General features: G+C 42.0%; 1 protein-coding gene across 8 annotated transcripts in view; it reads right to left on the bottom strand.

Annotated features, from left to right (window-relative positions):
- The window catches only part of LEMD1 (LEM domain containing 1), a 37,107-nt gene that overhangs the window by 8,004 nt on the left and 10,458 nt on the right, over positions 1-18,645 (bottom strand). For 4 of the 8 annotated variants that reach the window (XM_017950205.3, XM_017950202.3, XM_009188899.3 and 1 more), the window contains 3 exons: positions 8,920-9,003; positions 1,822-1,860; positions 36-101 (listed from right to left, as the gene is read on the bottom strand). In XM_017950205.3, the coding sequence (XP_017805694.2) occupies positions 36-101; positions 1,822-1,860; positions 8,920-9,003 (189 nt within the window). The remainder of the gene's footprint in view (positions 1-35; positions 102-1,821; positions 1,861-8,919; positions 9,004-18,645) is intronic. The other 4 variants (XM_017950206.3, XM_009188913.3, XM_009188905.3 and 1 more) reach the window with 3 other exon arrangements.

Below are 18,645 nucleotides of genomic sequence, written 5' to 3'. Positions count from 1 at the left end.
CCCTTTATTTCTCTTATTTTCCCAATACTCCTTACCACTGGACTTGGAGAAGTCAGAAGGCAGGGATGTCCCTGAAGCTTGGGGATGGCATTCTGTCCAAACTGAAACATAATACATTCTCCAATTGCTCTAATTCAATAATGCAATTATTTCTTAAAGGCCTATATGTAGAATTGGACACTTTTACAAATGACATAGCAAAGCGGAAATTATGACCTGCTTACAGGCAGAAAAAAAGAAAAACCTCCTTTTGACTTACAGATCTTTAAAATTGAGTTAACTCCAAATCCTCTTACTGACTAAAAATTATTAAGTTAGTAAAAGATCTATAATCATAGCAGACTTTTACTTCATTGTTTTTACCTGAATCCTGATTTGATAAAGCCTTTATTTAAAGCGTTGTATTCTCTTAACCCAAGTAATGATTTTGAATTAGTTAAAAGGCTTTAAAAATTATCTGTACCACATTAACAAAAGAAAGGTTAAAAACCTTATGATCATCTCCATTCTCGAATTTTAAAAAATCTTCTGGCAACCAGGGGAGGTGGCTCACGCCTGTAATCCCAAAACTTTGGGAGGCTGAGGCGGGTGGATCACTTGAGATTGGGAGTTCGAGACCAGCCTGGCCAACATGGTGAAACTCCACCTCTACTAAAAATACAAAAATTAGCCGGGTATGGTGGTGTGCACCTGTAATCCCAGCTACTTGGGAGGCTGGGGCGGGAGAATCGCTTGAACCCGGGAGGTGGAGGTTGCAGTGAGCCGAGACCACACCACTGTACTCCAGCCTGGGTGACAGCGCTATAATCTGTCTCAAAAACAAAAACAAAAAAACTTTTAGTAAACCAGGAATAGGAACTTCCTTAACTTGACAAAAGACATCTTCAAAAACCTACACCATAAGTCATACTCAAAGGTAAAATATTAGATGTATTTCCTTTAAAATCGGGACAAAGGAAAGAATGTCCACTGTCGTCATTCTCCGACACTAGTATAATGAAAAGTCTTAGCCAGCACAGTAAAACAAAAAGAAATTAAAGATATTCAAACCAGGCTACAAAATAATCTGCAGAAAAAGTATTATAATTGCAAAAAGTTTATTGTTGTAAAATCAATATGCAGAAATCAACTTCATTTCTATACACCAGCAACAATTTAAAATATGCTTTAAAAGAGGTCCTATTCTCAATGAAGCAAAAATTGAAAGCCTATCTACTAATAAAGCTAACAAAAGATTAGCATGTCCTTTACTAAGAAAATTATACAATCTTACTGAAGGACATTAAAGGAAATTTCAATAAATGTAAAGACATTAAAATACCCATTTAAATACACAGAAACACAAAGATGGAAATAAGCAGGGGATTCCGAAAGGGGGAGCAAGGAAGGCAAGGGTTGAAAACATAGTATTGGGTACTGTGTTTACTACCTGGGCGATGGGATCATCAGAAGCCCGACTCTCAGCACAATATACCTGTGTAACAAACCTGCGCATGTACCCCCTGAATCTAAAATTTTAAAGTAAATAAATAAATAATCCACTAAAAAATACCGATGTCTATATGGAAACTTGATATATGACAAGAGCTGACATTGCAGCTCAGAAGAAAAAAAATGGACCATTGGAAAACGGTATTGGGAACAAATTGGGGTAGATGTACTTCTTCCAATTTATTCTGCTAAGTCCAGCCAATCCCCCTGGACCTTATACCTAAAACAAGCCTATGAAGACTCCGGAAGATATAGAGAGAAGGTCGATGGGCCAGGGAGCTTGAGACTCAGGGAAGACAAGGTGGTGAGTTCCCGTGGTTTTCTTTTTACCTTATATATCCTGGACTGGAAGCTGGAGGGGCTGACAACCTGGAAACACCAAGGGATGCAGGTGAAAAAAAAGCTCCCGGAAAAGCCAAAAGACAAGGAAAAAGGCAGCCTAGTAAGACAAAAAACTTTTTGACATGAACTTCCTTGTGGCAGCCCAACAGCCCACCTCCACCCCCGCCAGCCAAGGTGCATAAGAAGCCTGGACTTTCACCCCCATGTGGCAAACCCTCCTGCTCCCCACCTGGGTGGTGTCAATGGAGGCCACATGGGAGGCCCTCCCAGCAACCCAGTAGTAAGGAGGCATCCCCCGCCTCCACACACACCCAAAGGTGTCCCCAGTGGGAGCCTGGACTTTTACCTCCACCTGGCAGTAAAGAGGCAGTGCCCCTCTTTTCCCACCAACGTACAGTCAGAGAAGGTCTGCTAAAACAAGATTTAAAAGCCACCCAGAAGGCCAGGCGTGGTGGCTCATGCCTGTAATTCCAGCACTTTGGGAGGCCAAGGCAGGTGGAGTTTGAGACCAGCCTGGTCAACATGGTGAAACCTCGTCTCTACTGAAAAAAAAAAAAAAAAAAAAAAAATTAGCCAGGCATGGTGGTGGGCACCTGTAATCCCAGCTACTCAGGAGGCTGAGGCAGGAGGATTGCTTGAACCTGGGAGGTGGAGGTTGAAGTGAGCCAAGATCACACCACTGCACTCCAGCCTGGGTGACAGAGCGAGACTCTGTCTCAAAAAACACAAAAAACAAAAACAAAAACCACCCAGAGTCTTGTGAGGGGAGACAATGATAGACACTGACACCAAGGTGACACAAACGTTGGAATTATCTCACCAAGATTTTTTTTTTTTTTTTTGAGACGGAGTCTGGCTCTGTCGCCCAGGCTGGGGTGCAGTGGCTGGATCTCAGCTCACTGCAAGCTCCGCCTCCCGGGTTTACGGCCATTCTCCTGCCTCAGCCTCCGGAGTAGCTGGGACTACAGGTGCCCACCACCTCGCCCGGCTAGTTTTATGTATTTTTTAGTAGAGACGGGGTTTCACCGTGTTAGCCAGGATGGTCTCGATCTCCTAACCTAGTGATCCGCCCGTCTCGGCCTCCCAAAGTGCTGGGATTACAGGCTTGAGCCACCGCGCCCGGCCATCTCACCAAGATTTTAAAGCAGCCATCATAAAATGTTTCAATGAACAATATGAACATGTTTGAAATAAATGAAAAAATATAAACTCTTTGCAGAGAAGTAGAATATATAAAGAAGAACCAAGTGCAAATTTTAGAACTGACAGCCTGCACAGCAAAGCAAGATCCCATCTCTAAAAATAAAAGATAAAAAAAAATTGCCAGGCATGATGGTATGTGTCTGTAGTCCCAGCTACTCGGGAGGCTGAAGCAGGAGGATCGTTTGAGCCCAGGAGTTTGAGGTTACAGTGAACTATGATCGTGCCACTGTACTCCAGCCTGGGTGACAGAGTGAAATTCTGCCTTAAAAATATATATATAACTGAAAAAAATACAACCAAAATATGGGCTCAACAGCAGAATAGAGAAGACAGAGAAAAGAATCAATGAATTTGAAGATAGAACAATATAAATCACCCAAACTGAATGACAGACAGAAAACAGAAAACAATAAACAGTGTCTCAGGGTCTTATGAGACTGTAATGAAAGACCTAACATTTGTGTCATCAGAGTCCCTAAAAGAGAGAAGAATGAGGTGGGGCTAAAATTTTTTTTGAAGAAATAATGACTGAAAATGTCCCAAATTTGGCAAAAGACATAAATCCACAGATCAAGAAGCTGCATGAACCCAAATCAGATAAACCTAAAGAAATCCATACCAGGACACGTCATAATCAAACTTCAGAAAACTTTTGTGTAATAAAGGACATTATCAAGAAAGTAGCCAGGCGTGGTGGTGCATGCCAATAGTCCCAGCTATTCAGGAGGCTCAGGCAGGTGGACCTCTTGAGCCCAGGAGTTTGAAACTAGCCTGGGCAACATAGTTTTTTTGTTTGTTTGTTTGTTTTTTGAGACTGAGTCTGGCTGTGTCCCCAGGCTAGAGTGCAGTGGCGCGATCTCCGCTCACTGCAAGCTCCGCCTCCGGGGTTCACTCCATTCTCCTGCTTCAGCCTCCGGAGTAACTGAGACTACAGGCACCCGCCACCACGAGCATAGTTAAAAAGACAATGTATAGACTTCAATGTATAGAAAAAAAACTTGCACATCATATATCTGGAGTCTATTATTTAGAATATATAAAGAATTCTTACAACTCAAAAAGAAAAAGAAAACCCAGTCTAAAGATGGGCAAAGGACTTAAACAGACATTTCTCCAAAGAAGATATAGAAGTGGCCAATAAGCACATAAACTTCCTTATAATAAGATAATGACATATCTTGATATAATGATATAATAAGATAATGACATCATTAGTCATTAGGGAAATGCAAATCAAAACTATAATGAGATACCACTTGATACCCAGTAGAATGGCTATTAAAAAAAAAAAGGCCGGGAACAGTGGCTCACACCTGTAATCCCAGCACTTTGGGAGGCCGAGGTGGGTGGATCACTTCAGGTTAGGAGTTCGAGACCAGCCTGGCCAACATGGTGAAACACCATCTGTACTAAAAATACAAAAATTAGCCGGGCATGGTGACAGGCACCTGTAATCCCAGCTGAGGCAGGAGAATCGCTTGAACCCAAGAGGCAGAGGTTGCAGCAAGCCGAGATCGTGCCACTGCACTCCAGCCTGGGTGACAGAGCAAGACTCTGTCTTAAAAAAAAAAAAAAGGAAAATAGCAAGTGTTGGCAAGGATGTAGAAATTGCAACCCTCATACGTTGCTAGTGGTAATGTAAAATGGCCCAGTCGCTGCAGAACACAGTTTGGCACTTTCTCCGAAAGTCAGACATAGAATTATTATATGACCCAGCAATTCCACTCCTAGGTACCTAGCCAAAAAAAATGGAAATCAGGTACTCAAATACTTGAACATGAATGTTCATAGTGGCACTGTTCGCAATAGCCAAAGGGTAGAAACAACCCAAATGTCCATCAGCGGATAAATGAATAAACAAATTGTGGTTTTTACATATAATGGAATATAATTCAGCCATAAAAAGGAATGAAGTGCTGATGCAAATACATGGACACATGGATGAACCTCAAAAACCTTATACTAAGCAAAAGAAGCAAAACACAAAACATCACACATTGAACAATTCCATTTATGTGAAATCTCCAGAAGAAGTAAATCCATTAAAGCAGCAGATTGATAGCTGCTGCAGGGGTGGGGTGGGGTGGGGGGTGGAGTGACTGGGGAGTAACTGCTTAATGGGTATTGGTTTTATTTTAGGGTGACAAAAATGTTTTGGAACTAAAATAGAGGTGGTGGTTTCACAGCAGTTTGAATGTACTAAATGCCACTGGATTGTGAACTATATTATTTGTTTATTTATTTATTTAATTTTTTTTTTTGAGACAGAGGTTCCCTCTTGTTGCCAAAGCTGGAGTGAATTGGCGCGATCTTGGCTCACCGCAACCTCCACCTCCTGGGTTCAAGTGATTCTCATGCCTCAGCCTCCCAAGTAGCTGGGATTACAGGCATGCACCACCATGCCCAGATAATTTTTATATTTTTAGTAGAGACAGGGTTTCACCATGTTGGCCAAGCTGGTCTCGAACTCCTGGCCTCAGATGATCTGCCTGCCTTGGCCTCCCAAAGTGCTGGGATTACAGGTATGAGCCATTATGCCCAGCCTTAAATTGTGCACTTTAAAATAGCTAATTTTATGTTGTGTAAATTTCATCTCAATTTTTAAAAATTTTGATTCTTGTCATTGTACCGTGATTATAGAAGTGATATAATGTCTTTATTCTAGGAAATACATACTGAAATTTTGGCAGAGGTCAAAAAAACATGATGTCTGCAGTTTGATCTCAAATAGGTGAAGGAAAAAAGATAGATAAAATTGTAAAACACAGATGGAAAAATCTTAATAATTGGTGAATTTGGGTATGGTTAGATTCAATATGGCCATGTAACAATTCTTCTTACATGGTTTGAAATTATTTCAAAATAGGCTGGGCACGGTGGCTCACGCCTATAATCCCAGCACTTTGGGAGGCCGAGGCGGGCAGATAAACTGAGGTCGGGAGTTCAAGACTAGCCTAACCAACATGGAGAAACCCCATCTCTACTAAAAATACAAAATTAGCTAGGTTTGGGGGTGCACGCCTGTAATCCCAGCTCTCAGTGGGCTGAGGCAAGAGAATTGCTTGAACCCGGGAGACGGAGGTTGCAGTGAGCCGAGTTCATGCCATTGCAATCCAGCCTGGGCAACAAGAGGGAAATTCTGTCTCAAAAAAGAAAAAAAAAAGAAAAAAAAAAGAAATTACTTCAAAATAAAAACTACAAATATAAGCACGTTTAATTTTTAAAAGGCACCAAGAACAGAGTAAAAAGACAAGTCAAAACTACTAGAAGATACATGCTACACATATAGCTAACAAAAGATTGGTAACCACAATATATAAGGAGCTCCTATAAATTAACAAGAAAAAGATAAACAACCTAATAAAAAATGGGCAAAAGACATGAATAGGCATTTCACAGATGAGAAAACACAAATGACCAATAATTGTGAAAAGATGCCCAAACTTATTAATAATAAAATACATACAAATTACAATAATAAAATACCATCTTACACCCACCACATTGAGAAAAATAAATCTGGCAATGCTCAATTCTGAAGAAGATTTAGAACGATGGAGCATTTTTTTTCTTTTTTAAGACAGGATCTTGCTCTGTCACTCAGGCTGGAATGTAGTGGCAGGATCAAAGCTCATTGTAGCCTTGAACTCCCAGGCTCAAGCCATCCTTCTGCTTCGGTCTCCTGAGAAGCGAGGACTGCTCAGCTAATTTTTTTCTTAAATTTTATTTTTAGGCCGGGCGCGGTGGCTCAAGCCTGTAATCCCAGCACTTTGGGAGGCCGAGACAGGCGGATCACGAGGTCAGGAGATTGAGACCATCCTGGCTGACACGGTGAAACCCCGTCTCTACTAAAAAAAAAATACAAAAAACTAGCCGGGCGAGGTGGTGGGCGCCTGTAGTCCCAGCTACTCGGGAGGCTGAGGCAGGAGAATGGCATGAACCCGGGAGGCGGAGCTTGCAGTGAGCTGAGATCTGGCCACTGCACTCCAGCCTGGGCCACAGAGCGAGACTCTGTCTCAAAAAAAAAAAAAAAAAAAAAAAAAAATTTATTTTTAGAGACAGGGTCTTGTTATGTTGCCCAGGCTGGTCTTGAACTCCTTACTTGAACTTCTCCCACCTTGGACTCTCAAAGTGCTGGGATAATAGGCATTAGCCACCATGCCCAGCTCCTGGAGTTCTTAATATATTGCTGGGGGAAGCAAAAAATGGTGCAACCATGTTGTAGAGCAATGTAATATAATCTCTTAAGTTGAACATGTGTAGACCCCTTCCATTCAGCAGTCCTACTTGTAGGTACAAATACGCAATCAGAAAAAAAATTCTTACACATATACACACTGGGTCCTGTACCACAAAGTTTGTAACAGCATTGTTTGTGTTACGAAAATCTGAAAACAATCCAAATGTCCAACAAATAGGGAATGAATAAAAATACTTCTCCAATAATTCTATATAGCAGTGAAAATAAATGAACTGAAGCTACCAGTAATGACCATGTAAGCTCACAGCATGATGCTAAATGGTAAGGGAAGCTGCAGAAGAAAACTTGCACTATAATATCGTTTAAATAAAATACAAAATCATGAAAAACTAAACTAAAGTTTGTGAATACTATGAAGAAAAGAGAAAGAAGAAGTAGAAAATTCAGGTTAGTGGTTGCCATGAGGGAACAGGAAGATGTCCCAAGAGGGATACACTGGGGGCTTCAACTGATTCAGCAATGATTTATTTTTTTAATCTTTGGGATGGGAATCCAACTTCTCATTACGTAATTCTTTATTCTTTTTCATATGCATAATGTGTTTTATTTTAAAAGATTTTCAGACACAGTTTTTTCCTTCCCACTTGGGCTAATTCCAGCTACCAATCTGCATATGTCAGCCCATTTCTAACTGTGCTGATTTCTGTGTCACGGTTTTAGTTTGCGATTGGAAGGGTCACCAAGAAGTGCCTCCCATAGACTCTCACTACGCAGCAATCATCAGAAAGACCAGCCTTTGCTTCCATGGGAAAACAGATGTCCTGAGTCCTTCTGTAATACCACGGAAAGGACACTGAGGGGAGCTATTTCATCACTCAGGTGCCTGGTCGTTTTTCCTCCCCTGTGGCCTTTTGATATAATGGAGAGGGCAACAGAATGGAAATTAGGACACTAGTTTCTATTTCCAATTTTCCTCTAATCCTCTATGTGGTCTTGGGCAAGTCATATTCCCTTTCTGCCTGTTTCCTCATCTGTAAGATAAATCACATAGCCTCCTCCAAGATGCCTTTCAAATACGAAATTCCATGATGTATAATTATCTACAGGCTGGGCACAATGGCTCACACCTGTAATCTCAGTGCTTTGGGAGGCCAAGGCAGGAGGGTCCCTTGAGTCCAGGAGTTCAAGACTAGCCTGGGCAACACAGCAAGATCTCCAAAAAAATTTTAAAAATTAGCAGGGTGTGATGGCACACACCTGTAGTCTTAGCTACTCAGAAGTCTGAGCCCAGGAGGTCGATGCTACAGTGAGCTGTGATCACACCAATGCACTTCAATCTGGGTGACAAAGTGAGACCCTATCTCAAGAAAAAAAATTATAATAAATCATTCCTGGACTCAAGAATTGTAATGAATAACACCTAGTGCTTATGAAGCCTTGACAAGTCTCAAGAGATTAAAAATAACTCAGGGGTGCTCATATGGGAGGTACAACAGGAAACTCCTCTTCCTAAAATGAAGACATAGATCCATACTCACAAAGCAAAGTATAATTTAGCTAAATATGGGTATATTCTTAGATGAAAAAGAAAAGAAAGTTGAGTTTTCTAAAAAAATCCATATTTTTTTCTACAGGAGAACAACACTGCTCATAATTCAGGTTTATGAAATAAATAAGTTTACCTTTATTATCATCTTGAAATCATTATATTCAGGGTTTATTTCCACTATTTCCTCTTGCCGCTCTTGAATTTCAAAAACTGGGTTCTATTACACAGAAAAGAAATCAACATTTAATCAATAAGATCAAGATATATTGATCATATCTACCAGGAGGTCAATATTTTTACAGAAAGAATGTTAAATTAAATTTCTTGTAAAGATGGCATTTATCAGCCCCCTTAGCACACATCAGAGGTAAGAAGAAAGGGCTTATTAAGTAGTTAAGAAACTATGTAATTTTCTTTTCACTTTGACCCAATTTGAATATACAACTACTATTGGGAATAAGGATGTTTTTCAATTAATTAAGAAACTATTAGAGAGATGTTTAACATCAGGTCTTCTAAAACCTGTATATACTACTTGAATCACACACTACTTAATTGTAGTTCTTTAATACATATTCCCATGATACACTAAGCCTGCTTGTGGCAGCCTTTGGGGTGGGCCCTAATGTAGGCTTACAAGGTATCTCATAAGCAACAATAGAAATTGAGGCACAGAGAGTTAAAATCCCATTAAAGTTTTGGCAGAAACACATTGAAATAAACTTAAAATTTGGAAGTAAAAATGAGACATGCAGTTTTCCTTCCCTTCTTTATCATCCCCTGGGGTGTCAGTATGCTCTGCACATGGAGAAAGGAGGCAGAAGGGACATGGATGCAGAGGTGTTGGCATGCCTGGAGGCCAAGAAATGGAGTAGCGAGGTTGTGGAGGGTTTCTGCCTGCCTGGTAGTAGAAGAATTAGAGCACTGGGAGGGGTAGGGGGACCAGCATGGACACGTTAGTGTGCCCTGGCGCAAGGAAGAGGGACAGTGAGGGGAAGGAAGAGGGCCCTCTTGTAGTGGGGGCTGCAAGGAGGTGTTGGTATGTTCCATGGTCAAGGAGGCAGTTACGGGTGATAAAGAGAAGGAAGTGGTTATTGTGACTGGGTGATTAGTTATACTGAGAAAATTAGAAAATTGAGGCTGAGTGTGGTGACTCACACCTGTAATCCCAACACTTTGGGAGGCCGAGGCAGGTGGATCACCTGAGGTCAGGAGTTCAAGACCAGTCTGGCCAACATGGTGAAACCCCATCTCTACTAAAAATACAAAAATTAGCTAAGTGTGGTGGTGTGCGCCTGTAGTTCCAGCTACTCAGGAGACGGAGGCAGGAGAATTGCTTGAATCCAGGAGGCGGAGATTGCAGTGAGCTGAGATTGCACCACTGCACTCCAGCCTGGGCAACAGAGCGAGACTCCATCTAAAAAAAAAAAATTAGAAAACTGAGTGAAAATGTAAATACGGTGAGGCTAATGGAATCTATAATCAGAGGATAATGGAATCACTGTCAGAGAAGTGATTTTATAAAAGTAAATGATTAGAAAGAACATTGGATTGTTAGATTGCAATTGGAGATAAATAGAAACTCATAGTTTTTGATTTTATGTATACTTACATAAAAATAGAGATGTATGTATGTGTATGTACACAGAGACATACATTTATTTTCTAGCTCTGTCCACTGAAAAGGGCCTAGAAGCAATGATACCCAGTAGGAAGGTGCTCACTGAAGGCCTAGATCTCGGCTTCCAAACACCATCTTGTGAAAGGAATCAAGGCTCCTGGGGCAGGAAAAGTACAAGATGAGTCTGAAGCATCTTTTTATGCCAGAAACCAAGGAAGTGCTCAAATAATCATGAGGACATGTCAAAAGGACCCAGTATCTATCTTGAAGGGGCTCCTACTAGCCAAAGCTGGGAAATTTTGAGTATGAAAATAGTGATGTCAATGGATACAATGCATTGGACAAAAAGAAATCAATGAATTCATACTTACATGAATGAATGAGTGAGTGAGTGAGTGAGTTATTGAATGAATAGGGAGAAAGGAAAACGCTTCTTACAGTAGAATGCCAACTAACAAATGTAGAAGGACTGATAGAAATAGAAAATCTCAATAGGCCATCACCACAGTGGAAGCTGATTCAGGCAGAGGGTTCTACAGATGCTAAGGCTAACGAGTGAGGGTCCATGAGGAACAGTATGTTGGTGCCATTTCAAAATATCTCCCCACAGAATGCTGTTCAATTACAAAGGCAAAAATAATGTTTGAGCGTTTTTATTTTGTTTCATTTTGACACAGGGTCGCTTTGTCAACCCACACTGGAGTGCAGGGGCACAATCTCGGTTCACTGCAGGCTTAATCTCCCAGGCTCAAGCCATCCTCCCACCTCAGTCTCCCAGGTAGCTGGGACTACAGGCATGTGCCACCATGCCCAGCTAATTTTTTGTGTTTTTTTTGTGGCGAAGAGGTTTCACTATGTTGTCCACTATTGAATTCCTGAGCTCAAGCAATCCACCTGCCTTGGCCTCCCAAAGTGTTGGGATTACAGGCATGAGCCACTGTGCGTGGCCAAGAAACCTGACAAACATCAACTTTTCCAGGTAATTAAGGTTAACATTATTATCAGTGGGACACAGTGACATTGTTTGTCCCGTGGCGATGTAATGAGAAAAGCACAGCGCCATTTCTAAAGAATTCCGGCCAAGAACGCATGGCTTCTAATACTAGTCAAAAGGAAAAATCAGACAAATCCAATTTGAGGTTCACCCTTGTGATGTTGTGATACAATAAGAAACATACACCTGGTCTTCTGTCCCCTCTCCTGGCACAGAGCTCCTGAAATCCTTGTAATTTCCTCAGTGATAGGTGTGATAGAAGCACCTTTTATTATACTATTTTTGTCTCAGTCCCAGGTTCCTGACACAAGAACTTCTAAGGACCCTTGGAATCTCTGGAGCTACAGGAGTTATCTATTTTATATGCTGATGAGTTGACTGGTGCCCAAAGACCCTTAGATAGCTTCAGAATGGGGTCTGGTCATCAGAAAGGCCAACCATGTGATTAGAAGATTTGAACTTGGGGCTGGGCACGGTGGCTTAGACCTGTAATCCCAGCACTTTGGGAGGCTGAGGCAGGTGGATCACGAGGTCAGCAGTTCAAGACCAGCCTGGCCAACATGATGAAACCCTGTTTCTACTAAAAACACAAAAATTAGCTGGGTGTGGTGGCATGTGCCTGTAATCCCAGCTACTTGGGAGGCTGAGGCAGGAGAACTGGTTGAACCTGGGATGGGGAGGTTGTAGTGAGCTGAGATCACACCATTGTACTTCTGCCTGGACGACAGAGCAAGACTCCTTCTCAAAAAAAAAAAAAAAAAAAAAAAAGATTTGAACTTGGAGCCCCACCCCTTGACCTCCAGGTAGAGGAGGGGAGCTGAAGGTTGAATTAATCACCGATAGCCAATGATTTAGTCAATCATACCTAAGTAACAGGACCTCCATAAAACTCCTAAAAGACAGAGTTTAGAGAGTTTCTGAGTTGGTGAACGCATTAAGGTACTTAGAGGGCAGCGCGCCCAGAGAAAGCATGGAAGCTCTGCGTCTCTTGACCTAGACCTTGCCCCCTGCATCTCTCCCATTTGCTGTTTCTGAGCTATATCCTTTAAAATACACTAGTAAGGAAAGAGCACTCCTGAGTTCTGTAAGCTGTTCTAGCAAATTAGCAAATCCAAGGTGTTGTGGGAACCTTTGATTTTTAGCGAGTCAATTAGAAGTATGGGAGACCCAGGACTTGAGATTGGCATTTTAAGTGGGGGCCGTCTTGTGAGACTGAGCCCTTTAACCTGTGGGATCTGACGCTAACTCCAGGTCTATAGTGTCAGAATTCTACTGAATTGTTGGACATCTGACTAGTGTCTGGAGAGTTGGAGAACTGGTTGTCATGAGAAAAAAAACCCACACATTTGCATCAGAAGTGTTCTGTGGGTAGAGAGATTTCCTAGTAACCCTACAAAATGAAAGGCCTGTACTCTTGAAAACTGTCAAGGGCAGGAATGACAGGGAAAGATTGGGGCACCATGGCTCCAGATCGAAGGAGAAGGAATAGACGACAACTAAAGGGAGCATGTGTTCCTGGAGTGGTTGTGGATGAAAAAGCAAAAAGATATCATTGGGACAGTTGGTGAAACTTGCATGGGGTCTCAGTACTGGCTGGAAGCATTGAATCAGTGTGGATTTCCTTATCTGGAGGGTCATATAGTGGTTATGTAGTAGAGTGTCCTTTGGTGGGCAGAATACTTACTGGGGAGCCCAGGGGCTTCATATCTGCAATTTGCTCTCAAATCATTCAGAAAGAGAAAATGGTAGGGTACACACACACACACACACACCTCAAACGTGATACAAGGTACCAACTGAGGAACCTGAGCGGAAGGAATGTGGGTGCTCTTTGTACTATTCCTGCAACTTTCTGTAAGTTTGAAAATATTTCGAGAGGTGTGGAGAAAGATTTAATAACTTTTTCTTTTTCTTTCTTTCTTTTTTTTTTTTTTTTTTGGAGACAGGATCTCACTCTGTCACCTAAGCTGGAGTGCATTGGTGCCATCACTGCTCACTGCAGCCTCGAGCTGGGCTCAAGCCATCCTTTCATCTCGGCCTCCCGAGTAGCTAGGACCACAGGTGCACACCACTATGCCCAGCTAATTTTTTTGTAATTATTGTAGAGATGGGGTTTTGCCATGTTGCCCAGGCTAGTCTCAAACTCCTGGGCTCAAGTGATCCTCCCTCCTTGGCCTCCCAAAGTGCTGAGATTAAAGGAGCGAGCCATCAAGCTCAGCTAAATTTAAGTATAAGATTAAGAAAGAGGAGTCTCAAATACTGGGAGGGCACAATGACTTAAACAGACAACAACAACAAAAACCAAGGCCTCTGTCACCCAGGCAGGAGTGCAAGTGGTGTGATCTGAAATCCTGGGCTCAGGTGATTCTCCAACCTCAGCCTCCCAAGTAGCTGGGACCACAGGTGTGTGCCACCATGCCGGGCCAATTTTTTGTATTTTTAGTAGAGACAGAGTTTCACCATGTTGCCCGGGATGGTCTCCAACTTCTGGGCTCAAGCAGTTCACCCATCTCAGCCTCTCAAAGTGCTGGGATTACAGGCGTAAGCCACCAAGCCTGGCCAGCATATGATTGTTTTTTTAAAGTTCAGTCTGCTTCATTCAACACGCAGGGCTTAAGAAAGTAATCTTTAATTATATCTGTATATTTACTTCTATAAATATATCTGTAGGCACTCGATAAATCACATTCTGTGGCACTTAGAAGTTCAATACTGAAGATTCGTTTTCCAGTGTTATTTTTCACTAAGTATATTTTTTTGTACTACACGTAATTAAATAACATGCTTTTTATGTAACAATAATGTTAATGATAATAATAGCTCTTATTTGTACTTGCCTCTTATTACATATACATATACTATTCCGCTTTGCATATTTCATATCACATATACATATACTACTCTGTTTTGCATATTTCAATCTTCACAACACTGTGAGGTTGAGACTGTTCTTAAGCTTATTTATAGATGAGGAAACTAAGACATAGAGAGGTTGAGTGTCTTGTCCAAGTTAGTAGTAGAGCTGAAATTTGAACCCAGGCAGTCTGGCTCTATAGTCTTTTTAATTTTTTTTTTTTTTTTAAGAGAAGGCCTCACTCTGCTGTCCAGACTGGAGTACAGTGGCATGAACTTGGATCACTGGAGCCTCAACCTCCTAAGCTCAAGTAATCCTCCTGCCTCAGCCTCCTGAGTAGCTTGGCTTGCATGCCACTATGACCAGTTAATTAATTAATTAAATTTATTTATTTATTTATTTTTGAGACAGAGTTTCACTTTTGTTGCCCAGGCTGGAGTGCAATGGCACGATCTCGGCTGACTGCAACCTCTGCCGCCCAGCTTCAAGTGATTCTCCTGCCTCAGCCTCCGGAGTAGCTAGGATTACAGGCATGCACCACCACGCCCAGCTAATTTTTTGTGTTTTTAGTAGAGATGGGGTTTCTCCATGTTGGCCATGGTTGGTCTCGAACTCCTGACTTCAGGTGATCTGCCTGCCTCGGCCTCCCAAAGTGCTGGGATTACAGGCGTGAGCCACTGCGCCCGGCCCCCATTTCATTTATTTTTATTTTTCTTGTAGAGATGGGTTCTTGTCATGTTGCCCAAACTGGTCTTGCACTCCTGGGCTCAAGTGATCCTCCTGCCTCAGCCTCCCAAAGCGCTGAGATTACAAGCATGAGCCACTGTACCCAGCAGAGTCCATATTTGTGTTACACATATTCTTTGTTATTTTTGATACACATATTCTTTGTGTCCAGAGCTCATTTTCAAGTTTCTTCATGATCGGATCTATGCCTTTTCCCTACTTATTTTCTTCCTCAAGAAAATCTAGCACAATATCCTGTACTCAATAGTTGTTGACTCATAGGCTGAGACCCAGGGGTGGAAACTGTTGCAACCATTCCCTGAATGGTCATCCATTCACAATGATCTAAGCATCATCTCTCAAGAGACTACATCAAGGTACATCTAAGCGACAAAGTATATGGTACATAATAGGAAGTCAGAAAGAGAGAGATCATCAACATCAGTAGAGGAAAGCTCCTTTCAGTTCAGCCAACAGGGACTGAGTAACTCCCCTGCCCCACCCTGCCCCCAGATGCCTGGCATAGAATTCAATGCAGAGGAGTCAAAGCGTGGGTTTTCATCTTCAACATTTTACAGCCTGCAGCAAAAGCTCCTGGGCAGAGGGTGGGGTGGAGGCTGAATGAAAAAGTAGTGGGGCATGGTGCCCCGTGCCTATAGTCCCAGCTACTTGGGAGGCTGAGGCCAGAGGTTAACTTGAGCTCAGGAAGTCAAGGCTGCACTGAGTTATGATGCCGCTGTACTCCAGCCTGGGCAACTGAATGAGACTCTGTGAGAAAGGAAAGAAAGAAAGAAAGAAAAGAAAGAAAAGAAAGGAAGGAAAGAAGGAAGGAAGGAGGGAAGGAAGGAAAGAAGGAAGGAAAGAAGGAAGGCAGGAAGGAAAAGAAAAGAGAAAGGAAGGAAAAGAAAGGAAGAAAGAGAGAGAAAGAAAGAAGAAAAGAAGGAGGGAGGGAGAGAGGAAGGAAAGGAAAGAAGGAAGGAAAGAAGGAAGGCAGGAAGGCAGGGAGGGAAAGAAAGGAAAGAAGGAAAATGAAGAAAGAGAAAAAAGAAAGGAAGGAGGGAGGCAGGGAGGGAAAGAAAGGAAAGAAGGAAAAAGAAAGAAGAAAGAGAAAGAAAGAAAAGAAAAGAAAGACAAAGAAGGGAGGGAGGGAAAGAAAGGAAGGAAGGAAGGAAAAAGAAAGAAGAAAGAAAGAAAGAAAAAGAAAGAAAGAAAGAAAGAGAAAGAAAGAAAGAAAGAAAGAAAGAAAACGGAGGGAGGGAAGGAAGGAAGGAAAGAAGGAAGGAAGGAAGGAAGGAAGGAAGGAAGGAAAGAAGGAAGGAAGGAAGGAAGGAAGGAAGGAAGGAAGGAAGGAAGGAAGGAAGGAAAAGAAAGATTGATTCTTGGGCCCAGACCTGCAGAATGTGCAGGATGGGTGGGAAGATGAGAAGAGAGCATGCAGGCTGGCAGAACAGAGTAAACTGAGATTCTGGCAGGGATGAGCATGGGAGAGGGTAAAGAAACACCCAGCTGGCCCAGGAGGGCTCAGGAGTACCCACCTCCCAGGGCCAGCTGCCCTCTGGTTGTTGGATGCAGCAGCCCTCTGAAGATGGGGCACAGATATAAACACTTCCACCCTTGGAACTGCTCCCTAACCCAGGACCGTATGTCCCCATTTGCCTCCATTTGCCCCAGATAGTCCCAGTTTACTCCTGATGTTCCAGCATCCCTTCAGGTTAGTGTCCCTTTTCAAAAGCATACTGGTAGAGATGATCAATTATACGGCCACCTTACTCAAAGCCTACCTTATGTAGCCTGACATTGTAGATTACTCTGCCTCCCTACCAACCAACTCCAAATCCCATTTTCCTCTCTTTGGTAGAAGGGCACTTAGAGACTGAGTTACACATACTGACTTAATGTCCCACTCCGTTATTGGTAGCATAAGCTGCGTCTAGTGTCTTTCTGATGAAAAAATCCCCAATTAAAAAAAATTTTGACCTGGCTTAATGAGTGGCTTTAACGACCAAATCCAATGGGCTGCATATGTGACATGATAAAGCAGACACATACAGTGTTAAACAGAGTCCAGAAATTGCATATTCCAAATCTCTAAGTGGCTTGTATTCCACTAGAAACCAACTAAAAATGAGAGGAAAATGTGGTATTTCAAAGAAATGCAAATACTACCTAGCTAGGCACTCAGAAGGCTGTTAGGTACAAACAAATGCTCTTAAGTAATTAAAGTCTACAGTGTTAGACAAGTGCCTCAATAAACACACCTTCTACCACCTTTTACATGGAAATGCGAATGCTTATTTACATTTACTTTCAGATTTAAGGATGAACAGATGTCTTGAGGCCCTTCTGAGAATGAAAATGGCTTATATAAATCCTTCAAATCAAAACATTTTAGGCCATCACAAACTTCCTATTTAATTCTATTGCCAATTCAAAATATCGATGTGGTTTTACTTCAGGTTTATGTAAAGCGGAGACTGAAGGCCACTGGTCCTACCTGATGCATTTTCAATACTCAGGTTGCTTTTACTGCTGTAGCAACTTTGCAGGAACTATATTAAAGGGTTTTCTGCAGAACCGAGGTTTACCGAATGGAAAGGATTCCTTTAATGAGGTATTTGGAAGTTAAAAAATACTTTCAGAAAATTTGGTATGATATCAGAATTACTTCATCACATTTGAATTATGTTTAAATGGGAAGCTGAAGCTATAGCATATGTGGCAATGTTTACTTGAAGGTTTCTTTTCATTTATTTAAGCTTAGCAACTAGTTTAAATACTAGACCATATTTGCAAACTAACCTTTTTGTCGTTGGAGCTGTTTGGTAGATTTGGTGAGGTGAGCTTTGAGTTCCTACTATATGCAAGACCCTGTGATAGCTACTAAATGAGGATAAAATACCATTTTATTTTTTTATTTTTATTTGTATTACTTTTTTGAGACAGGGTCTCGCTCTGTCACTCAGGCTAGAGTGCAGTGGCGTCATCACGGCTTACTGCAGCCTTGACATCCCAAGCCTCAAGAGATTCTCCTACCTCAGCCTCCCGAGTAGCTGGGACCACAGGTGTGCATCACCATGTCCAGTTAATTTTTACAATGTTTGTAGAGACGAGGTCTCACCATCTTTCCCAGGCTGGTCTCAGACTCTGGGGCTCAAGCCAGCCTCCTATCTCAGCTTCCTGAATAGCTGGGATCACATGTGTGTGTCACCATGCCCAGCTAATTTTTTTTTTTTTTTTTTTTTTTTTTTTTTTTTGTAGATATGAGGTGTTACTACGTTGCCCGGGATAAGCTGGTAGTCCCAGCTACTCTGGTTATTATTTTGAGAGTCTCCTCTCACTCTGTCACCCAGGCTGAAGTGCAGTGGCACAATCTTGGCTCGCTGCAACCTCTGCTTCCCGAGTTCAAGTGATTCTTGTGCCTTAGTCTCCTGAGTAGCTGGGACTACAGGCACATGCCACCATGCCCAGATACTTTTTTTGTATTTTTAGTAGAGACAGAGTTTCGCCATGTTGGCCAGACAGGTCTCAAACTCCTGGCCTCAAGTGATCCACCCACCTTAATGCCATTTTAAAAGGACTCACAGAAGTGGCCATTGAGATAGTCCTTAAAAGATCACAGGGTTTTAACAGGAAGAAAAATGCGGTAGGGGGTGAGAAGAGTGAA

The sequence above is a fragment of the Papio anubis genome, chromosome 1, assembly GCF_008728515.1.
Source record: "Papio anubis isolate 15944 chromosome 1, Panubis1.0, whole genome shotgun sequence".
Classification (NCBI taxonomy): Eukaryota; Metazoa; Chordata; class Mammalia; order Primates; family Cercopithecidae; genus Papio; species Papio anubis.
This window is presented reverse-complemented; position numbering and strand designations above follow the sequence as displayed.